This window comes from Symphalangus syndactylus, chromosome X (assembly GCF_028878055.3).
Source record: "Symphalangus syndactylus isolate Jambi chromosome X, NHGRI_mSymSyn1-v2.1_pri, whole genome shotgun sequence".
Classification (NCBI taxonomy): Eukaryota; Metazoa; Chordata; class Mammalia; order Primates; family Hylobatidae; genus Symphalangus; species Symphalangus syndactylus.
The window spans coordinates 32705132-32725049 of NC_072447.2; the positions used below are offsets into that span (position 1 = coordinate 32705132).

The following is a 19918-nucleotide window of genomic DNA, read 5'->3' on the forward strand; positions in this document are numbered from 1 at the left end:
AGTTTGTATGTAAAATTTTTTTTAACTAGGTGGCAGTTTAACACAGATTCCTTACAGTTGTGTGTCAAAGAGATCTATGGAATTTTCAAAGCTGTTTTTTATTGTTGGACTTTGGCAGAGCTCCGATGCAAAGACAGTATGATGATGCCCTTTCTACGTAGGCGTTATGTGCAAAGCTCAGTGGTTTCCAACTAATCCTGAGACGCAAACACTCAGAATGGCAGTTTAGGCTCTTTATACACTTACGGAAAACCTAAAGCTTTGACACGTTTTACCTTAACTGGATAACCTCTCTTTTCATGTTAGAATTGTCTCTTACGTTGCTCTGAATGTGTTCTTCCTAAGATCCACATGTACGTTTCTGCTTAACGTCGCTAACAGTGTTTCTAAGAGTTTCAAAGGCTCAAGCAGCTGCGTTTGCTGTTCTCTGTCCCTTTACGGTCTTTGTGAGCTGAGGATGTTTCCCAATATCTGTACATGTTATCTGTCTGCGATTACTATTTCCAGGCCTGAAGGGGAATGGGGATGAAATAGTGTTCTGAGAGTCCAGGGAAAGCTGGACCTGGGTAGGAAGAGCCACCCTGTAGAAGCTGTCATCTAGAAGGACACAGCCATGATCTGAGTCAGGGTGCAGATGCCTGCAGGGAAGACATCCCCCATCCCCTCTCTCCTCTTGTCTTGTGATGCCTTCCACTGCTAAGCCCAACCAGAAGCTAGCTGGCTAGGAAGCGTGGGTGACAATCTGCAGCATTGGGTTCCTGAGGCCCAGGGCTGGGCTGATGGGGGTGGAGGACGGATTGGAGGTTGGGCAAATGGAGAATAACCAACACACTTAGATCTATTTGTGGATGAGACAGTCTATCACTATTTAGGTTTGAAAAGTCGCTGAGAGATTTCCGTTACCAAGACATAAGTTGGCAAACAACTCAATGGTTTAAAACCTGATGCCTTTAGGATACAGGGACTTTATTGATCTCGGGATAGACTCTGTTAATATAATTTAACAGAAAGTGAAACTTAGCATTTTTTTCTTTGTAATTCCTTTCTAGGTCTGGGCTTTGCCATTTAGTGCTTATATTTAGGTGTCCTTTTATTTAATGCTGTAATTCTAATGACCTAACTGAAAGAGATTAGTGAGTACATTCAAGAGATGAGGCCCCCCACACTGTCACAGGCTTGCTCGGTACCAGATTTTTTTTTTCTTTTTTGACACTCTCAGGTAGCTCTCTGGCAGAGATTACTGACTGAAAGGTAGACTAGGAAATGGGTCCTTATGTTATTTGATGGCTGAGCATGCAGGTTCTCATGGGGAAAATAGGAATTCAGAGTTTCACAGACTACCATTCTACATGAACAAAAAAAAGTGATTTCCAATTAGTGTGTCATGGGAACAAAACTCTCCCAAATCAAACCATCTGTAGCAATAGCAATATTTGCAGCAAAATTTTTTGAATGCATAGTAAAACCAGAATTGTGTAAATCATTATTCATTTTTAAACATTCTAGTCTGTCCCAAGCTACAATTAGATCGTTTCAATAGTTACAGTAGCACAAACTGGCCTTGCTGTGGTGTCAGTTTCAGCTTTCAAATAGAGGACAAGATTTTCCTCTGGATTTATATTTTGTATTTTAAACCAAGTGTGAAATGAAGCTTTAAGTCCTAAAGGAGGGCTCAGTCGGTCTAGGATAATGAAGTGTTAAATAAAAAAGAGAATAATTGTGTCTTTTGGAGAGAAATGAACTCTTTCAGATCTCTGTAATCCGGTATAGTACAGGATTCCTGTTTACTGTACAAGGAGATATCTGAAGAGCCCCAAGTAATTGCCACTTCTCCAAGACATAAACATTGATCATCATGTTTTCCAGCAAACCTCACTGGACAGTTTACATTTCTTTTTAGAGGGTCATTTTCTTTTATTAAGTACATTGCTAGAATTCTCATTCTTTGATTATGCAGGCATAAGAGACATTGGTGTCTGTGTGTATGTGCTGTGAGTATGTATCTCTGAGGCAGGCTTCAAGTTTTACAAATAAAAATGAAGTTCAAGAAACATAGTAACCTTTAAGTCTAAATGTTGTCTTCTGACATTCAAGCAGACAAAAGAGTTACAAAGAGTTTATAGCTCAGCTCTCTTCTTAGCAGTCATTCTATCACAAACACTCATATGAGTACCAATATAGTGAGAGTATGTTTTACCAGATTATCATTTAGAAACTCTTTTGACAGCAAGTTAGCTGAGCATTTAGCAGTGCCAGAATAATTTCATGAAGGCCAGTGCTTTGTTACAGAGTGAGTTGGTCTAAGAAACTTAATTGCTGTTGATAGGTTACTTGTTATTCGAAGGCACATGTGTTTTAAGTATTCTTTCTTTTTAACAATACTTTTTGTGTATCAGGTATTGAGGGAAACTGATATACTTCTTTTGTTTTTAACATAGAAACCAAGCCGGCAAAAGTACTGCTTTGCAGTCTCACCACAGATCTAACAGCAAGGACATCCAGAACCTGACTGTAGGCCTGCCCCGGGCTGACGAAGGTCTCCCTGCCAATGAAAGCTTCCTAAATGGAAACCTTGCTGGAGCTAGTCTTAGTCCATTGCACACCAAAACCTACCAAGCAAGCAGCCAACCTGGGTCTACCAGCAAAGATCTCACCAACAACAACATACCACACCTTCTTAGCCCAAAAGAAGCCAAGTCAAAAACAGAGTTTGATTTTAATATTGACCCAAAGCCTTCAGAAGGCCCAGGGACAAAGTACCTCAAGTCGAACAGCAGATCTCAGCAGAACCGCCACTCATTCATGGAAAGCTCTCAAAGCAAAGCTGGGACACTGCAGCCCAATGAAAAGCAGAGCCGGCATAGCTATATTGACACCATTCCCCAGTCCTCTAGGAGTCCCTCCTACAGGACCAAGGCCAAAAGCCATGGGGCACTGAGTGACTCCAAGTCTGTGAGTAACCTTTCTGAAGCCAGGGCCCAAATTGCGGAGCCGAGTACCAGTAGGTACTTCCCATCTAGCTGCTTAGACTTGAACTCTCCCACCAGCCCAACCCCCACCAGACACAGTGACACGAGAACTTTGCTCAGCCCTTCTGGGAGAAATAACCGAAATGAAGGAACGCTGGACTCACGTCGAACCACAACCAGACATTCTAAGACAATGGAGGAATTGAAGCTGCCTGAGCACATGGACAGTAGCCATTCCCATTCGCTATCTGCACCTCACGAATCTTTTTCTTACGGACTGGGCTACACCAGCCCTTTTTCTTCCCAGCAGCGTCCTCATAGGCATTCTATGTATGTGACCCGTGACAAAGTGAGAGCCAAGGGCTTGGATGGAAGCTTGAGCATAGGGCAAGGGATGGCAGCTAGAGCCAACAGCCTGCAACTCTTGTCACCCCAGGTACAGTTGAGCACTTGACCGAATCTGGTGGCCCTTCAGGGGAAGGTGGTACAAGGGATGTGATGAGGGTCCGTCTACAATTTTCCCTACTACAGGAGGTCGTGCTTTTCTTGATAAGATGCATTTAGGGAAGCAATACTTGGCCTAATTGCTGTTTTTTTTTTTGTTTTTTTGTTTTTTAAATCTATTTAGATCAACCGTTGAGTACTCAAGAGAAGTCAAATTTTGTTTTTAGTAATCTTTTTTTTTTTTTCCTGAATATTCCTTTCTGGAATATTTTGTTGAGAGAATCCTATTTTGATTTATTACAGAATTCATCAGCTGTATCAGTTAGGTTTTAGTTTTTCTTAAAATGCAGTGTGAATTCATGGGTATTTTCTCTGATCTCTCCAAACCACATTTGCTTAAATCAAAAGCTTTTGCTAGTACCTTACTCAATATTTTAATTGAATTTAAAAGTTTTAAATTTGTCCAGAACTATAGATAAATTTAACTTCATACCAGGATAAATGTTAATTTTCAGTCTTTTGGGTTGTTTTTAAATCTTAAAACAGTATTTTTAGCATAGTGCTTCTTCCATCTTATTCATCGTCAGATTCTAGAACTGACCTAACCTGCTTAAAAGAAGTAGCATTTCTTCACTTGAACCTGGGAGGCAGAGGCTGCAGTGAGCCGAGATCACACCACTGCACTCCAGCCTGGGCAACAGAACGAGACTCCATCTCAAAAACAAAAACAAAAGCAAACAAACAAAAAAAAAAAACAAGAAGTAGCATTCTTACAGTAGAGCATGTTTTAAAAATAATGTTCTCATGATTTCATCTACAACGTACTGTGCCCAGTGCCTGGCACAAAGTAAGTGTCTAACAAATTTTAGTTATTCTTGCTGCTTCTGTGATTGTGGAGGCTGATATTTGGACATTGAACACCGTTTCTATGCTGGGTGTTCCCAGGCACTCAAAAGAGTCTGAGAGAGCTCTTGCACTTGAGAAACTTACCTGCTCTTGGAGAAGATAAAGTGATACATGATAACAATGAAATGAGTAAGACCTAAGTCAATATGGCACTGGCTATAAATAGGAATTGAGAATAGAGAGAGGTCATTGTAAGCAGAAGCAGTTAGAAACGGCTTTATGGGCAACTGAAGGTCTTTCTCTGGGCTAGGATATATAGACAAGCTTTGAATAGGCTGAAGAGTGAAGATATGTTCAGGTATGTCCTGAGCTAGGCAACATGAAAAGCTCTAGCTAGAAAGATGAAAAGAATAGGGTCCCTGTCGTCTTAAGTGTGTGTGCTGGCAGGGGACACTTGTCAACAGATAGGTTGTTCCACTACTGCGAGGTTACATTCTGGCTACTGTGCTAGAGGCATGCCATTGTGCCAGGGGAGCAAGACAGTCCAAGTTGTGAGTTGTGGGAGCTCCTAGAACAGGTGACACCTGAGCAGAGACTTCCAGGAAGGTTAGGAAGAAAGTGACAGTGACCTCAGGAAAGAGGGCAGAAAAGAGCATTGGAAGGAGAAGGAAGGTAACCGATGTTACATAGCATGGTGTGCTTTGGGCATTGCAACTTGTTCCACTTTGCTGGAGTGAAAAATGCAAAATTTGGAGTGGCTTTTGCAATAATTCAAGCACGAGGTGAAGAGAATATGTTTGGGATTAAGTCAGTGCCAGTGGGAAACAGAGTGGATCTTCTACTCCTCAGAAGTAGAAACAACAGGATTTATGATTTGAAGGGTTGAATATAGGAAAAAGGAAGTCTTCATGGTTTCTTTTCCAGGACCTCCTTTTTGGTGTGAAAGAGAGTAATTTTGAAGTCACCTAATTCAATCCCTTCATTTCACAGATGAGCATGTCGAAGCTCAGAGAAGTTGGGTGAGTTGCTCCAAGTTTACCCAACTAGTTCAGGATGGAGCTGGGATTATGAGGCAAGCTCCAGGTGCTGAGGCCAGCTGCTTGCCACTGGTGTCTTGCGGACATGTTGAATTTGAAGTGACCTTGGCCTCTAAGCAGAAGTGTGCTCTAAGAGGCTAAAAAGATGGTCTGGCACCCAGGTGAAAGGAGAAAGCAAGAGGTGCCCATTTGCAGAGGCTGTAATTGGAGTCAGAGGAATGGTCAGAGGAGCCCTGAGGAGATGCTGTCGGGAGAAAGAACATCCAGAGCCTAGAAAGATCTCCTGGCAGCTTCCTGTAGAGGAGAGATGGAAGGGAAAATTGGGTAAAGTGTGCTAGCATTCAGCATGGTATAAAATGGAGAAGAAATCGGAAAAACAAATAGCTTTTTAACTTAGAAAAAGTAAGTGCTCTCTGAGAATTCCAGGAAAAGAATTTTTGTGAACATGGTGGTCATAAGCGAATTATAAACAGTTACTGTGGGCTAAGCACAGATCTGTTACAGATGGTGAAGGCCAGTTCAGGAGGTACAGTGCCCAGCTACAAGAAAGTACAAGTTTAAAAGCACAAAGATACCAGAAGGCTGGAAAAGTAACTTAAGCTGTGAGTGAATCCTAGGAATCACTCCCATGCAAAGTATCAGGCCACCTTCAAAAGCACACAGACTCTTACTGAGTTTATATTAGATGTCAATAATTTGTTTTCTTAAAATAATTTTTGTAGAGGCCTTTGTAAACAGTACAGGTGGTAAAAGTCAAATGAGACATTTTCATAAAATAGAAAGAAGGAAGGCTATGTTGGATGAATTCCTGCCCGGAATCCTCAGAGTACATTTGGAGAATGAGAGGGAGAAAAATAATCATATTTTAAATCTTAAATAAAATATTTTTGATATATCACATAGGCTTAAGGTAATGCCCTTTTCTGTGCATAATATACAGATATACAATGCAGCAAACTCCTTCTAATGACTTGGTAATTTTCTTCCTTAATCTTTTTTTCTGATGATGGAAAATCCTATGTTTTTTCCCCTCAGTGAACACCATTGTGGACCAAGTACTGTTCTTAGCTTGTGACTCACTTCCTTGAGAGAGAAAGATAGTGGTATGTCTTTGGAGATGAGCACTATCATGATTTGGCTTCAGAAAATACATGAAACAAAAGTGTTGTTATCCTAGAGAAGATTAAGACAAGAATTTAAGCACATATACTATAGTAGTTAAGAGGATTTTAACACGAAAATTATTAAAAGGACTTATTCTATTCCTTGATATATTCAAAAATCATTTATTTTCATCTGACTTTGCCATATAAGTCCTGCATGAAAAATACTTTTGGAACTGCACAGTTCATTTTGGAGAACTCAGACTTAAAATCTGCTAGAGAAATTTCAGATAAACTAATAGAATTCCTAATCAGAGGGCCGCTCAGAACCATGACTGTCTAGATATTAGAAGGGTAATTTTGTTTTTAATAATTAATTGAACTATTTTCAGACTAATTTGTTCCCTGCTTGCCTTAACTTTAATGAGAATTTTACTTTCCATCTGTGTGAAATTTGACTTATATTACATTCATCAGATTATTCACTTTTATGGGACTATTTGTATCTTGGCCAACTAACATTTTTTATTTTAGCTGGTTATGGTCCTAGTTCTACCAAATAAAGGCCATGATGAGTTCCATCCCTAGGAACAGGATGCTCTTATAAATCTTTTTAAATTTTACTTCTAGCCTGGAGAACAGCTCCCTCCAGAGATGACTGTGGCAAGATCGTCGGTCAAAGAGACCTCCAGAGAAGGCACCTCTTCCTTCCATACACGCCAGAAGTCTGAGGTATGTCACAATAAAATATGCCTGTAAACATTATTTGTTCAACATCATTACTGCCTAGCTTTTAAAATGTATTAATATCCAATCTCCCACAAATAAGTTGAAGTGGCTTATAAAGTAAGTAGTTTTCCTTGTTGCCTAATTCTGAGTTTTCTTTCAGAAAGATCGTTAAGTCAATTATAGATTGATTAGGTACTGTTCTAAATTTGGGCCAGGTCACTCACACATGTAATCCCAGCAGTTTGGGAGGCTGAGGTGGGAGGATTGCTTGTGTCCAGGAGTTCAAGACCAGCCTGGGCAACGTAGCAAGACCCCATCTCTACAAAAAGTTTAAAAAATTAGCTGGGTGTAGCAGCGTGTGCCTGTACTCCCAGCTACTCGGGAGGCTGAGGCAGGAGGATTGCTTGAACTGGGGCAGTCAAGGCTACAGTAAGCCATGATCCTACTACTGCACTACAGCCTGGGCAGCAGAGTGAGACCCTGTCTCAAGAAAAAAGTCATAGGTAATATTGTCATCAATGTGTGGCTTAACTTTATAAATTTCTTTCCTGCCTTAGGGTGGAGTGTATCATGACCCACACTCTGATGATGGCACAGCCCCCAAAGAAAATAGACATCTGTACAATGATCCTGTGCCAAGGAGAGTTGGTAGCTTTTACAGAGGTAAGCCCACCCCCGGCATTCAACAGGTTCCCCTCTCCTCCCTCTCTTGCTTTATGTTCACACTGCTTTCACCGACTCAGGCCAGCGGCCTTCTCACCTACACTGTCACCTTCCAGCGGTTCTCCCTTCCTCTGCTCCTGCTAAGTCAGGCCCTCCTGGCTTATGAATTGGCCTCCTTGAGTAGCCTCTTAACTGGTCTCCCTATCTCCAAGGTACCTGACAATATAGTGACTAGAGTGATCCTTCTGAAGCTGTGTTCTGACCATACCACTCATTTTGTTCTGTCAAGCCATAACATACTTATCGATGTTACCTGTGTGTCTGGCACTGTTCTGGCTTAGAACTTGTTGGTGAACAAGATAGCCAAAGATCTCCACCATCACGGAACTCACTTCCTCGGGAGGAGAGATGAACACTAAACATAATAATTATATAGAGCAGTAAAAGATACTAAGTGCTACAAGGGGGAAAAAAATAGAGCAAGGCATCCCGTTGCCCACCCCACCCCACCCTACTCCTAATCCCCTATCGCTCACCTGTCGAGAGTCTTTTGGTGGCTTCCCATTGGCATCAGGACAAAATCTGAATTCTCTAGGGTGTCATTCCAGACTTCCCATGGTCTGGCCCTTGCCATGCTCTCCAGCCACTTTCTCCCCGACCCCCCAGGTCTCTCTGGTACCCAGCCTATGGGACTGCACAGGCTGTGCACAGGCTGTGCCCTCCTCTGGCCTGTAATGTACTCTTCATCCTGCTGGAACAGTTTGTTTCTGTCCCTTTCTTTAAGGTCCTCTTCAGTATAATATCTTCCCACAGTTTGTTCCAGATGGAGTGAAACATTTTCTTCTCTGTTCTGTCTGTCGTACCTTCCCTGTAATTCTGATGTAACACTGACCACGTTGCACTGATTCTTTGTCTGAGTTCTCTCTCACAAGATTGTGAGACACTCAGTTCTCTTTGTCTTCTCTTCTTTTTATTCTCATTGACTAGTACACTGCCTCGCACAGTTTCATAAATATTTGTCAATTGAGTTAAAGAAAAATTTCAAGTGTACTTGCACAGCCTAAAATGTACTTTGTTATTTAACAGACAACTAAAACAGATGCTTTTGGGGTTGTATGAACTTAGGAGACATTGAATGACAAAGGCAATCCCTTTTAGTAACTATGCAGTAATAGATTGTAAAGCCCTTGGGCATTCCAACACCCTGGTGGAGAAAATGGACAGCAAGCCCACAGGGCCAAGAGCAAGGCCTTGGGTCAGGAGGCCTGTAAAGCCTTCAAGAGTCACCACAGCTTTCTAAAGCCTCCTATGCCCATGTTGCCTGACTTCCTACTATTTCTGTTGTTTTAAGAGGATAGTTGGAAAGGGGCAGGATTTGGGGCGGGGGCATGGAGAACTGCTTAGTCATTTTAATTAGGAACCCCGGCTAAATAAATGCACAGAAGTGTTATTAGGACTAAATGTATATTTAATGATTAGGCTACTCTGTTCCTTCCCTTCCAGCCCCACCTTTGGAAGAGCATAAGGCATTGATTGAATATGCCATTTAATGCATTTTTTTCTGATACCATGATTACACTTTAGTATTTTATGGGACTGGCCAGGTGTGGTGGCTCACACCTGTAATCCCAGCACTTTGGGAGGCCGAGGCAGGAGGATCACAAGGTCAGGAGATCGAGACCATCCTGGCTAACATGGCAAAACCTCATCTCTACTAAAAAAAATAAAAAATAAAATAGCCGGGTGTGGTGGCGGGTGCCTGTAGTCTCAGCTACTCGGGAGGCTGAGGCAGAAGAATGGCGTGAACCCGGGAGACAGAGCTTGCAGTGAGCCAAAACTGCGCCATTGCACTCCAGCCTGGGCAATAGAGCAAGACTCTGTCTCAAAAAAAAAAAAAAAAAAGAATTTTATGGGACTAAGCTTTTAATTAAGATTTAATTTAATTAAAATATTATTGCATACATGTGCAAAAGCCTTTTCTTCTATCACCAAAGCATTACCTCCAAAATGTAGTGTAGGTGTGTTATTTCTATAGACGTCTGGAGAATATACATTAATATAAAATGCTGATGGAGATTTAAATTAGTCTTTGACCTCTGGAAACATGGTTTTATTTTGATTGCAAACAAAAATAAATTGGTTAATTCAGAGAAATACTTCATATATCTACCTCATTAGTAGAGAGGGTAGTGAGAGCTTGGCAGGTGGAATGTTTTAATTTTAAAAATTTCAGATATAGAAGGAAAATATTTAACTAGATGAAACATCTGGAGACATCTGTCATTTCAATGATACTACTAAGTCCTAGAGGAAGATTTGGTGGTATTATTGAAATAACAGATGTTTCCAGAATGCTTCCTGTTTTCATTCCTATTGGTCAAGAGTCAAGTGAAATTGTGTTATTTATCTGTATATACAGTCTGTATATTCCTTTTGTGGTAAAATTTCCAGTATATTTTTATTATAACCATTCTTAGAATTTTTTTTTTTTGTTTGTTTGTTTTTTGTTTTTTTGAGACGGAGTCTCGCTCTGTTGCCCAGGCTGGAGTACAGTGGCGCAATCTCGGCTCACTGCAAGCTCCGCCTCCCGGGTTCACGCCATTCTCCTGCCTCAGCCTCTCCGAGTAGCTGGGACTACAGGCGCCCACCAGCATGCCCAGCTAATTTTTTTTGTATTTTTTAGTAGAGACGGGGTTTCACCGTGGTCTCGATCTCCTGACCTCGTGATCCGCCCGCCTCGGCCTCCCAAAGTGCTGGGATTACAAGCGTGAGCCACCGCGCCTGGCCTAACCATTCTTAGAAATTGACAGGAAAAGTTAATAACTATCCCCCCAAAAGCAGAAAAGTATTTATTCATGTACATTACATTTTATCTTTTTCTGTTCATTTAGAATTTAGAGAAAAATAATATTTTTATAGAAATAGCTAAATTTCTGTGTAATTTAGGTTAAAAACGAGTGATACTACCTCCCAAGTGTCAAGGCTTAAACTGTAGTTTGTCTGTTTCAGCACACATATTAATTATTTCAAACTAAGAATAGATTTTACATTGTTGGTCTGTGATAAGAAAGCTTTAACTTTAAAGAATGCCAAAACGGTGGCAGGGAATGGTGATAGAGGCTACAAGATTCACACTTGAAAATATCCTGGCCGGGCGCGGTGGTTCACGTCTGTAATCCCAGCACTTTGGGAGGCTGAGGTGAGCAGATCGCCTGAGCTCAAGAGTTCGAGACCAGCCTGGGCAACATGGTGAAACTTTGTCTCTACAAAAGATTAGCCAGGTGTGATGGTGTGCACCTGTGGTCCCAGCTACCCAGGAGGCTAAGGTGAATCACCTGAGCCTGGGAGGTGGAGTTTGCAGTGAACCATGAACTCACTGTACTCCAGCATGAGTAACAGTCTCTTATTTTAAAAAAAAAAAAAAGGGAGAAAGGAAATATCTTATAATGTTCTTCACTTTATCAGCTGGCAGGTCAGTTTACTGTTTTCAATACATATTACCTAGTGTTAACTAACCCTTGCAAATTAGTGTCATAAGCAGTGGATGGAGGGACAAGGTTCCCTGGAATGCCTTCACCCTCAGAAAACATAAAAGTTATGTGAAGGGCTGATGAGGATTTTTATATGTTTGTTTGTTGTTTTATTTGTGTTAGAGAAAATGCAGTAGGATAATGTGAAAACTGCTTTGACCAAAAGAGAACATCAGCCGTCTGCAGTGGTTCATGTCTGTAATCTCATCACTTTGGGAGGCTCAGGCAGGAGGATTGCTTGAGCCTGGGAGGTCAAGGCTGCACTGAGCCGAGATCACACCACTGCACTCCAGCCTGGGTGACAGAGCGAGACCCTGTCTAAAAAAAAAAAAAAAAAAAAAAAAAATAGTCCATCAGTGACTTACTTTTTCTTTATTCAGTGCCATCTCCACGTCCAGACAATTCTTTCCATGAAAATAATGTGTCAACTAGAGTTTCTTCTCTACCATCAGAGAGCAGTTCTGGAACCAACCACTCAAAAAGACAACCAGCATTTGATCCATGGTGAGCATTTTGGTTTGTTTTTACTCTTCCTTTTTTTAATTGTAGATTTAAGAGTTGAAATAAATTCTGGATGAGCTTTTTAGTGTTCTTTCTCCTGCTAGGCCTTTTTTTCTCTAGATAAATTATTGAATAAGGAAAATGTGATTTTTCATTATTGGTAACTTTTTTCCAGTTTGGCATTTATATTAAATATCATGTAAGGGAAAAAAAATCTCCTGGATTATTAAATACCTGATACGCTTTCCACTGTGTTCTTCTGACATGAGTGATGACTTTTGCGGTCTCCTTTTGTTGACAGTGAGCCAGGTACACTTTGCTTAGCATTTGGTGTGCATCATCTCAGTCAGTTCTCACAGTCACACTACGCTTCCATGCTAGAGGCAGGGACACTGAAGCTTGGAAAAGTCGAGGAACTGGCCCGGTGCTGGACAGCCAGTAACATGGAGAAGGGAGCCAGGGTTCAAACTTAAATGAGCTCCAACTCCAAAGCTCATGGTTGTTACCTCTGTGCTACCTGTCTGTCATTCAGGGTAAAAAGAAATAGGGGAACAGTCCTTTATGCTACCATAAAAGCATAATGGTAGTGAAAAGCACAAATGATGTGGCAACTTTTCTTATTCTTTTATCTTTTTTGTGTCATATCAATAAATATTTAGGGAGAGAATTACAGTGTTATCAAGATCCATTAGCAAATCTGTCTGAGGAGTAAGGACTTTAAGAAAAATAATAATGTAGACTTCTTCTCAACTACCCTGAAAGACTGCCCAGGTTCTCTACCAAGAGCATAAAATGGGACATCACTGTAAGACACTGGATTTGAAATAAGACCAGTCTGTCAGAGAGTCCCTCTCTGGTGTTTGTTGCCAGAAGTAACAGAAGGGCCTTATGTCAGTACTCTTGACTCCATGTGATGTCACAATTTGGACCCTGTTGACAAAGTTACATCAAGGTTTCAGGGTTATTGTGCCCTATAGTGAAAAATACTTAATTATTCTTAAAACAACATAAAAAATGACTTCTTAAAAGCTATATACACTTTTGCTGTATAAGCACAATTTACATCCATTGCCTATTTATAAAATGACAGTCTTAACATTCGTGACTAAGAGTTTAGACTCTGGAAATAGGATATCTTGGTTGATGGCAACTTGTCTATCAATCAGGAGACTGTGTCTATTTGTCCCTTGGTTTCCTCATGTGTAAAATAGGGCTAAGAATGGCACCTCCCTCATAGGGTTCATGTGATAATTAAATGAGGCAATACATTAGAAGCACCTAGAATAATGCCTGGCTCCGTATGCATTCATTAATGTTAGTGACTGCAGTTACTATCGTTGTCATCTAACTTCAGCATCAGGTGTTTCCATTTTGATGATAAACTTTGGTGTTCTTTCTCCATGTGACTGTTTTAAGCTCCCTAGTATATAGAAAAGATCTGCGAATTAATGTAAGAACACAGGTACAACTTCTTTAGTTACCAGTGTTGACCATTTTCTGGTGTGGCTTTGATAAGTCATGACAAAATTGTCTAAATGGTGAGAATACAGAAGTACAGAAGGAATTGGGTTCTCTTTGTTATTACATAATGAAGTGGTGATGATTTAAAAGAGTAACAATTACAGATTACCTTAGTCCTGTGAAAATTAGGTCAGATCAAAATTAAATCCAAATTTGGGATAGACAGTGTTAGTAATGTATTGTTTCGGTCTTTTGATAATCGGTTTAAGTAGAACTTGTTTTACGCATGGATATGTATAGAAACCTGAAAAGAGTTGTTTTAAAAAGAATGAGAGGCTCAATTGGGATGTTGAATTTCAGTTGAGTCTTCATCAGGTCATCCTTATTCTAGTTTCACTGTTATGAGACTTGAGAGTTCCAGAATTGCCAGTGATGAACTGGCTCTATTCTTTTGTTTCTGTTAACTCTTCATGATAATGCTGCTATGACATATTTCCTTCCTTTATTGCATCTCACTTAGTCTGTCATTAGTTCAACTTGACTCATGTTGACTTTTCTTCTTGAACAAGCTCTCGAATTGGTTCATCAAGATTCTTCATATTTGAGAGAAATACACATTTGGTAACTTACAAAAAACATCAAAGAGCCTTGTTATGGTAATATAGTTAATTGCTATTCTTTGTTGCGAGGGGGTGGAGACAGGGTCTGGCTCTGTTACCCAGGCTGTAATGCAGTGGTGCAATCTTGGCTCACTGCAACCTCTGCTTCCTGGGCTCAAGCCATCCTCCTACCTCAGCCTTCTGAGTAGCCCAGACTGTGGGTACATGCCACCATGCCTGGCTAATTTTTGTATCTTTTGTAAACATGGGGTCTCACTATGCTGCCCAGGCTGGACTACAACTCCTGAGCTCAAGTGATCTGCCTGTCTCAGCCTCCCAAAGTCCTGGGATTACAGGCATGAGTCACTGTGCCTGGCCATGAATTGCTATTCCTAAATAATCTCTTACCTAAGGTCAGTTTGTTTTTCCTTGGTAGTAGTACTTCAGATTTACTTCGGGAAGAGAATATTTGTACAGTGTACCCCTTTCTTGCAATGGAAAAGTCAAGCTACTATGTTATATGTTAAAGCAATAAATAGATATTGCAGTATGATATCCAGAGCTGTTATTCTGGCCATCTCAGTTATGTAGAACCCACTTAAGAATCAGGAGGTAGCCAAAATATCTCAGAACAAGCAAAATAGAGTTAATATGGTAGGATTAATCATCTTTACTAATAGGATAACACCCCCACCCTCATTTGGAGTATGTTCTTCATTTATGCTCAGTTCTAGCAGGTGGCACTGAGGTTGTCAGGGCAAGAAATAGTTCAAGGTAATACTACAGTGTGCAGAGGGAAAAGGATCCAAGCAATAGCTATGGAGAGAAGCAGGTGGGAAAATCATACATATCATAGATCTCTATGGAGTGTGTGTTTATAAAACAGGCAGCTTCACTTTGCTTTGAAAGACAAAATGTATAAATATGTTTAGAAAGACTGCTGTCAATTGGGTTAAAAATTTATGTTTAAAGAGTAAACCAAATTACTTAGAAATCCCACTAGTTGGCTGGGCATGGTGGCTCACTCCTGTAATCCCAGCACTTTGGGAGGCCAAGGTGGGCGGATCACCTGAGGTCGGGAGTTCGAGACCAGCTTGACCAACATGGAAAAACCCCGTCTCTACTAAAAATAGAAAATTAGCCAGGCGTGGTGGCGCATGCCTGTAATCCTAGCTACTCGGGAGGCTGAGGCAGGAGAATCACTTGAACCCAGGAGGTGGAGGTTCGGTGAGCCGACATTACGCCATTGCACTCCAGCCTCCAGCCTGGACAACAAGAGCGAAACTCCGTTTAAAAAAAAAAAGAAAGAAATCCCACTAGTTAAAGGAAGAATTGCTGTAACTTGCGCAATCCCAGCCTTCTTTTTCTCATAAGGTTATGAATATATTGGTATCCATTAGTGCTTGTCATCATAGCTTTCAGAGTTACTCCCGTAGAATTATTCACTGACTCTCTCTTCTCACACATTAGCTAACCATGCTTGTCACATTGCCAGGGGAGGGGGGGTGGCAGAGAAAGTGTCACAGAGTAATGCTCCTCACGGCTTCAGCTCACCTTCCATGCTGCTCTCAGAGGGATTATACTGAAGTCCCATAAGCCTGACCGTGATGCCCCCCCGCCCCATTCCCTGGCTGTCAAACCTGTCCCCTACCCCCAACAAGAGTCTGTGAGCAGCTTGAGTGAGATCAGATTCGTTCTTTTATTTTTCTCTGTTTCTTCAACACCTAACACAGGGCCTGACATATATAAAGTACTTGCTGAATGTTGGTTGAGTGATTCATTGGATTTTAATTCCTTCCTTTCTTTAGGTGAGTCTTTGGAATTGTGTCTCCTCTTGGACCCTTATGGAAATAGCTGTCATGTTAGATAACGTTGAAGTCCCATGCCTGTGTGCCTGCTTACCCCTTGTCTCATTGCCCTCCTCCCATACTGTTTTGGTCCCAACTGCTGCTCTGGAGAAGGTGCCAGGTGACTGGATGAGTCGTCCTTCTCAAAGCATCTGTCTCTGAGATTGATGTGAACCCCCTGTTTACCCTTCTTCTGTGCTGCTCCTCTTTACCCCACTCAGCACGAAGCTGCTGTCTTCCAGGTGGAATCACAGGGGCCAGAACGCACAAATGAGGGAAATGACCAACCACACGCTTACCCATATGGCTCAGTTCCAGCTGTCAATGTATAACTCATTCTCCATTCCTTTATACAACACAGCTTTTCAAGTGCCTTTGTTCCAGCCAGCCTCTTTCCATCTGTCTCTGAGTCACTCTGTCAGCCTTTTCTCCCTTCCCTTTCTGTGTTAATTCTTTGGGTATGTATGTTCCTACATAGCTTCTCCCTTGTTTTGTTTTTCCTCTCTGACTTCCTTCTCTCTGTCCTTGGTGATGCAAACACACGCTTCACTCCTAGTTTTCACCCACCAGTTCAAGGGTAATTTATTTCTTTTTTTCATTTGGCCTCTGGGATCTTTCTCTGCCTGGATCTTTGAAAATGTCCCAATCATTCCTGTATCCCCACCTGGGCTGTGGTTTATCCAGTGCCTCTTGAAGAGCCCCTGCAGAGGGTCTTTGGCCCATCTTCCCTGTGTCCTGGGGACCCAACAATGCAACATGCAAACTGCAAACATTGAGCTTTCCTTTTATTACCCTCCCCTTCTCACTTTCACTTATTCACTGTTTCATCCTGGATAGATTCTCCTCTTACCGTGCAAGATCCTACTTCCTCCTAGGACTGGTGTCTCAAGCCTTCATTTCCTCTCATGCCAGCGTTAACATTCTTACAGTAATGCCCATTCACATTCTGAGATGGCAGTCATGATGAATATGTCTTCCTTAAAGATTTGCTGGATTGGCAGAAAGCACTTTTACCCTCAACACACCTGTGGTATTTTGTTAGACTTTCATTCTGATTGGTAAAAACTTCTACCCATTAATCTGAATATTCTGTCATGCTTCTAGGTTGTGTTTTTGCAGATAGTATTGTGGAAGGACATAGCTATTTCATAAACATATAATTCTTTAACCTCTAGAAGTTACAGAACGTTAAAAATAGTATTGCCATTTCTACTAGATGCTCTCTGAGGCTCCTTTCCATCCAGAGTCATGCTTTTGTGATTCCAGCAAACCCCACTCTTCTGCAGTGTTCCTTACCAATGGCAAGTGACTGAATGCTGTGTCTTGGAGTTTAGCTTACGACAGTCTATCTTTAAGCCCCATGCAAGAGGGTTTCATCTCCTTAATTGCAAAAGAACTTGTCACAAGAAACTTTTACCAAATTCCCAGGGCCTAGGCCCAGTCTGTCATTGGGATTAGAATGTTTTTCGCAACAGTACAACACTACATTTAAAGACTCTTTTGGCTGGCCACAGTGGCTCACACCTGTAATTCCAGCACTTTGGGAGGCTGAGGTGGGCAGATCACTTGAGGTCAGGAGTTCGAGACCAGCCTGGGTAACAGGGTAAAACCCTGTCTCTACTGAAAGTAAAAAAATTAGCCAGGCCTGGTAGTGCATGCCTATAATTCCAGCTACTTGGGAGGCTGAGGCAGGAGAATCACTTGAACCCGGTAGGTGGAGGTTGCAGTGAGCCAAAATCACACCATTGCACTCCAGCCTGGGCAACAGAGCAAGACACTGTCTCAAAAATAAATAAATAAAAATAAAGACTCTTAACTTTTCAACACTTACCCATTTCATCATGTCTGAAGTTTTCTGGCTTTCAAAATTATAAATATATCATTCTGAGTTCAAAATACCTGGTGGTGTCATTGGTATCAAGCTTAATGTCAGTATTTTCAGTTAGAAGCTTTTTCCCCCCTGTGAAAGTTTTTTTTTTTTTCCAAAGAAACGAGGTCTTGCTATGTTGCCCAGACTGGTCTAAAACTCCTGACCTCAAGCGATCCTGCCCCAGCCTCCCAAAGTGCTAGGATTACAGGTGTGAGCCACTGCACCTGTCCCTACATTTTTTCTTAACTATTTTTATTTAGTTTTAATAAACAGATAAAAGGTTTAATAAGTAGGATATTTCCAGTTTCTGGCAAATTTTTACTTTTATTCAAGATGTTTTTATAGCCGTATTGATCTTTATGTTCAGTATCTTGACAAGTCACTAATAATAAACTTGTCGAGCTGGTTTTTAAAAGGTAAATAGAAAAATGAAGGTAGGTGTTGAAAAAGTTTTGCTCTTTCCCTTGTAGAGTTACAGAAAAGCCATCCTTTAAGCTGTGTACTTTTCATAATCTCAAACTCTAAGGTCTCCAACAGCATGAAGATGGTCTTGCAGCAACAGTTACAGGTCATATAATGCTCAAATTGCTCTTTTGAGTGAGCCTGTGCCAGAGGATAATCACTAACCATGGCTGATTAAATTCAGTTCCTCCTGTGCTTTTTTAGAGGCTCTTTACCCAAGTGTTTGATTCTTCCTGGCTATACGAACCTAGTGTCATGCATTTTCAGTCCTTATTATATTTGTCACACAATGGCAAGAAAATGATTGAAAAATCAATATGATAAAAATGTCTTCTCATTTAGGAAAAGTCCTGAAAATATTAGTCATTCAGAGCAACTCAAGGAAAAAGAGAAGCAAGGATTTTTCAGGTCAATGAAAAAGAAAAAGAAGAAATCTCAAACAGTAAGTAGATGGCCAGTTTCTATATATAATAACATGTTTCTGCATTATTCAATGGATACTTTACACTTTGCACTTGGCAATCAAAGTTGATTGTTTTCTTATTGAGACTTGACATTTATGCCCTGTATTATGTCTCTTTCTGAAATTCTTTACAACTATCCTCTCAACAGAGCCTTTTCTACATTCAACAGAATCTCCAGGAATAGAAGAAATTTAATTTGGATGACAGAGAACACTTTAAGCCTTTCTCAATATACTTCTTAACTATGTGGGTTTATATTAATGTGAAAACTTTGAAGACACGGAATTTCTTTCTCTCTGGGGATTTAAAGATATGCAAAAACTTAGGAAATGGGTTTTGGTTTACTTTTAAATCTTGAAATTTGTAAATAACCATCATTCCTTATTCTCTCCTGGCTGGTTACAGAATTCCTACGTTGACAGGTGTGTTTCTGAGTTGTATAGTCACAAAGATCGTATCTGGGATTTTAGGGCTTGCATTAGAAGGAAAATATGTTTGCTTTTTGATCGCACTGTGGGCTGGAATGCACCTTATCTCCTGGGAGCCCTTTGCGTGAACAAAGAGCTGGCTCCATGGGACCGTTCACGTCACTTCGCTGAACCACCCAAGCAAGGATCCTGCTGGTTTAGTGACATGAGAACCTTGGGGAAACCCGGCCTGTAGGACAGCAGCAGGAGTAGTTCTTCCCCTAGATGAGGCTGCATCCCCCTTTTCTTTATGACAACTTCAAGGCTAAACAAGGTAGAGTTAGCCGTTTTTATTTATTTATTTATTTTAGAGACAGGGTCTCACTCTGTTGCCCAGGCTGGAGTGCAGTGGTGTGATCTCAGCTCCCTGCAACCTCTACCTCCTGGGCTCAAGTGATCTCCCACTTCTCAGCCTCCCAAATAACTGGGTACACGCCATCACACCTAGCTAATTTTTTGTATTTCTCGTAGAGACAGGGTTTCACCATGTTGCCCAAGCTGGTCTCGAACTCCTGAGCTCAAGCAATCTGCCCACTTAGGCCTCGCAAAGTGCTAGGACTCCCAAAGTGCTAGGCCTGAGCCACTGTGCCTGGCCTCGTTAGCCATTTTGAATGGCTTTGGTTCTAGTTTTACTTCATACATAATTTATTCTTATTTATTTGAAGAGGAAGAAGACATAATCAAAATGGCCTGTTCAGATGGATTTCACTGATTTCATCTATAAGTTTAGTAGATTAGACCCAGTGTTTCTGAGGCCCTTTCTATTATGAAAATTATAGAATTATGACTCAATGGGAAGTAGATTAGGTAGATGTTCATAGCAATGTGTATAAATAACCTGAAGTAAGCATTTTTATCCCACAGATGTTCTAGAAATGTTCATACCTTCCCAGATAATCTTTCTAGATCATTCTTTCACTTTGCTT

General features: G+C 41.0%; 1 protein-coding gene across 1 annotated transcript in view; it reads left to right on the forward strand.

Annotated features, from left to right (window-relative positions):
- Positions 1 to 19918, forward strand: part of CDKL5 (cyclin dependent kinase like 5) — a 233767-nt gene that overhangs the window by 181126 nt on the left and 32723 nt on the right. Inside the window, exons 12-16 of the mRNA XM_055269087.2 lie at positions 2439 to 3405; positions 7030 to 7131; positions 7686 to 7791; positions 11702 to 11825; positions 18404 to 18503. Coding sequence (XP_055125062.1) covers positions 2439 to 3405; positions 7030 to 7131; positions 7686 to 7791; positions 11702 to 11825; positions 18404 to 18503 — 1399 coding nt within the window. The remainder of the gene's footprint in view (positions 1 to 2438; positions 3406 to 7029; positions 7132 to 7685; positions 7792 to 11701; positions 11826 to 18403; positions 18504 to 19918) is intronic.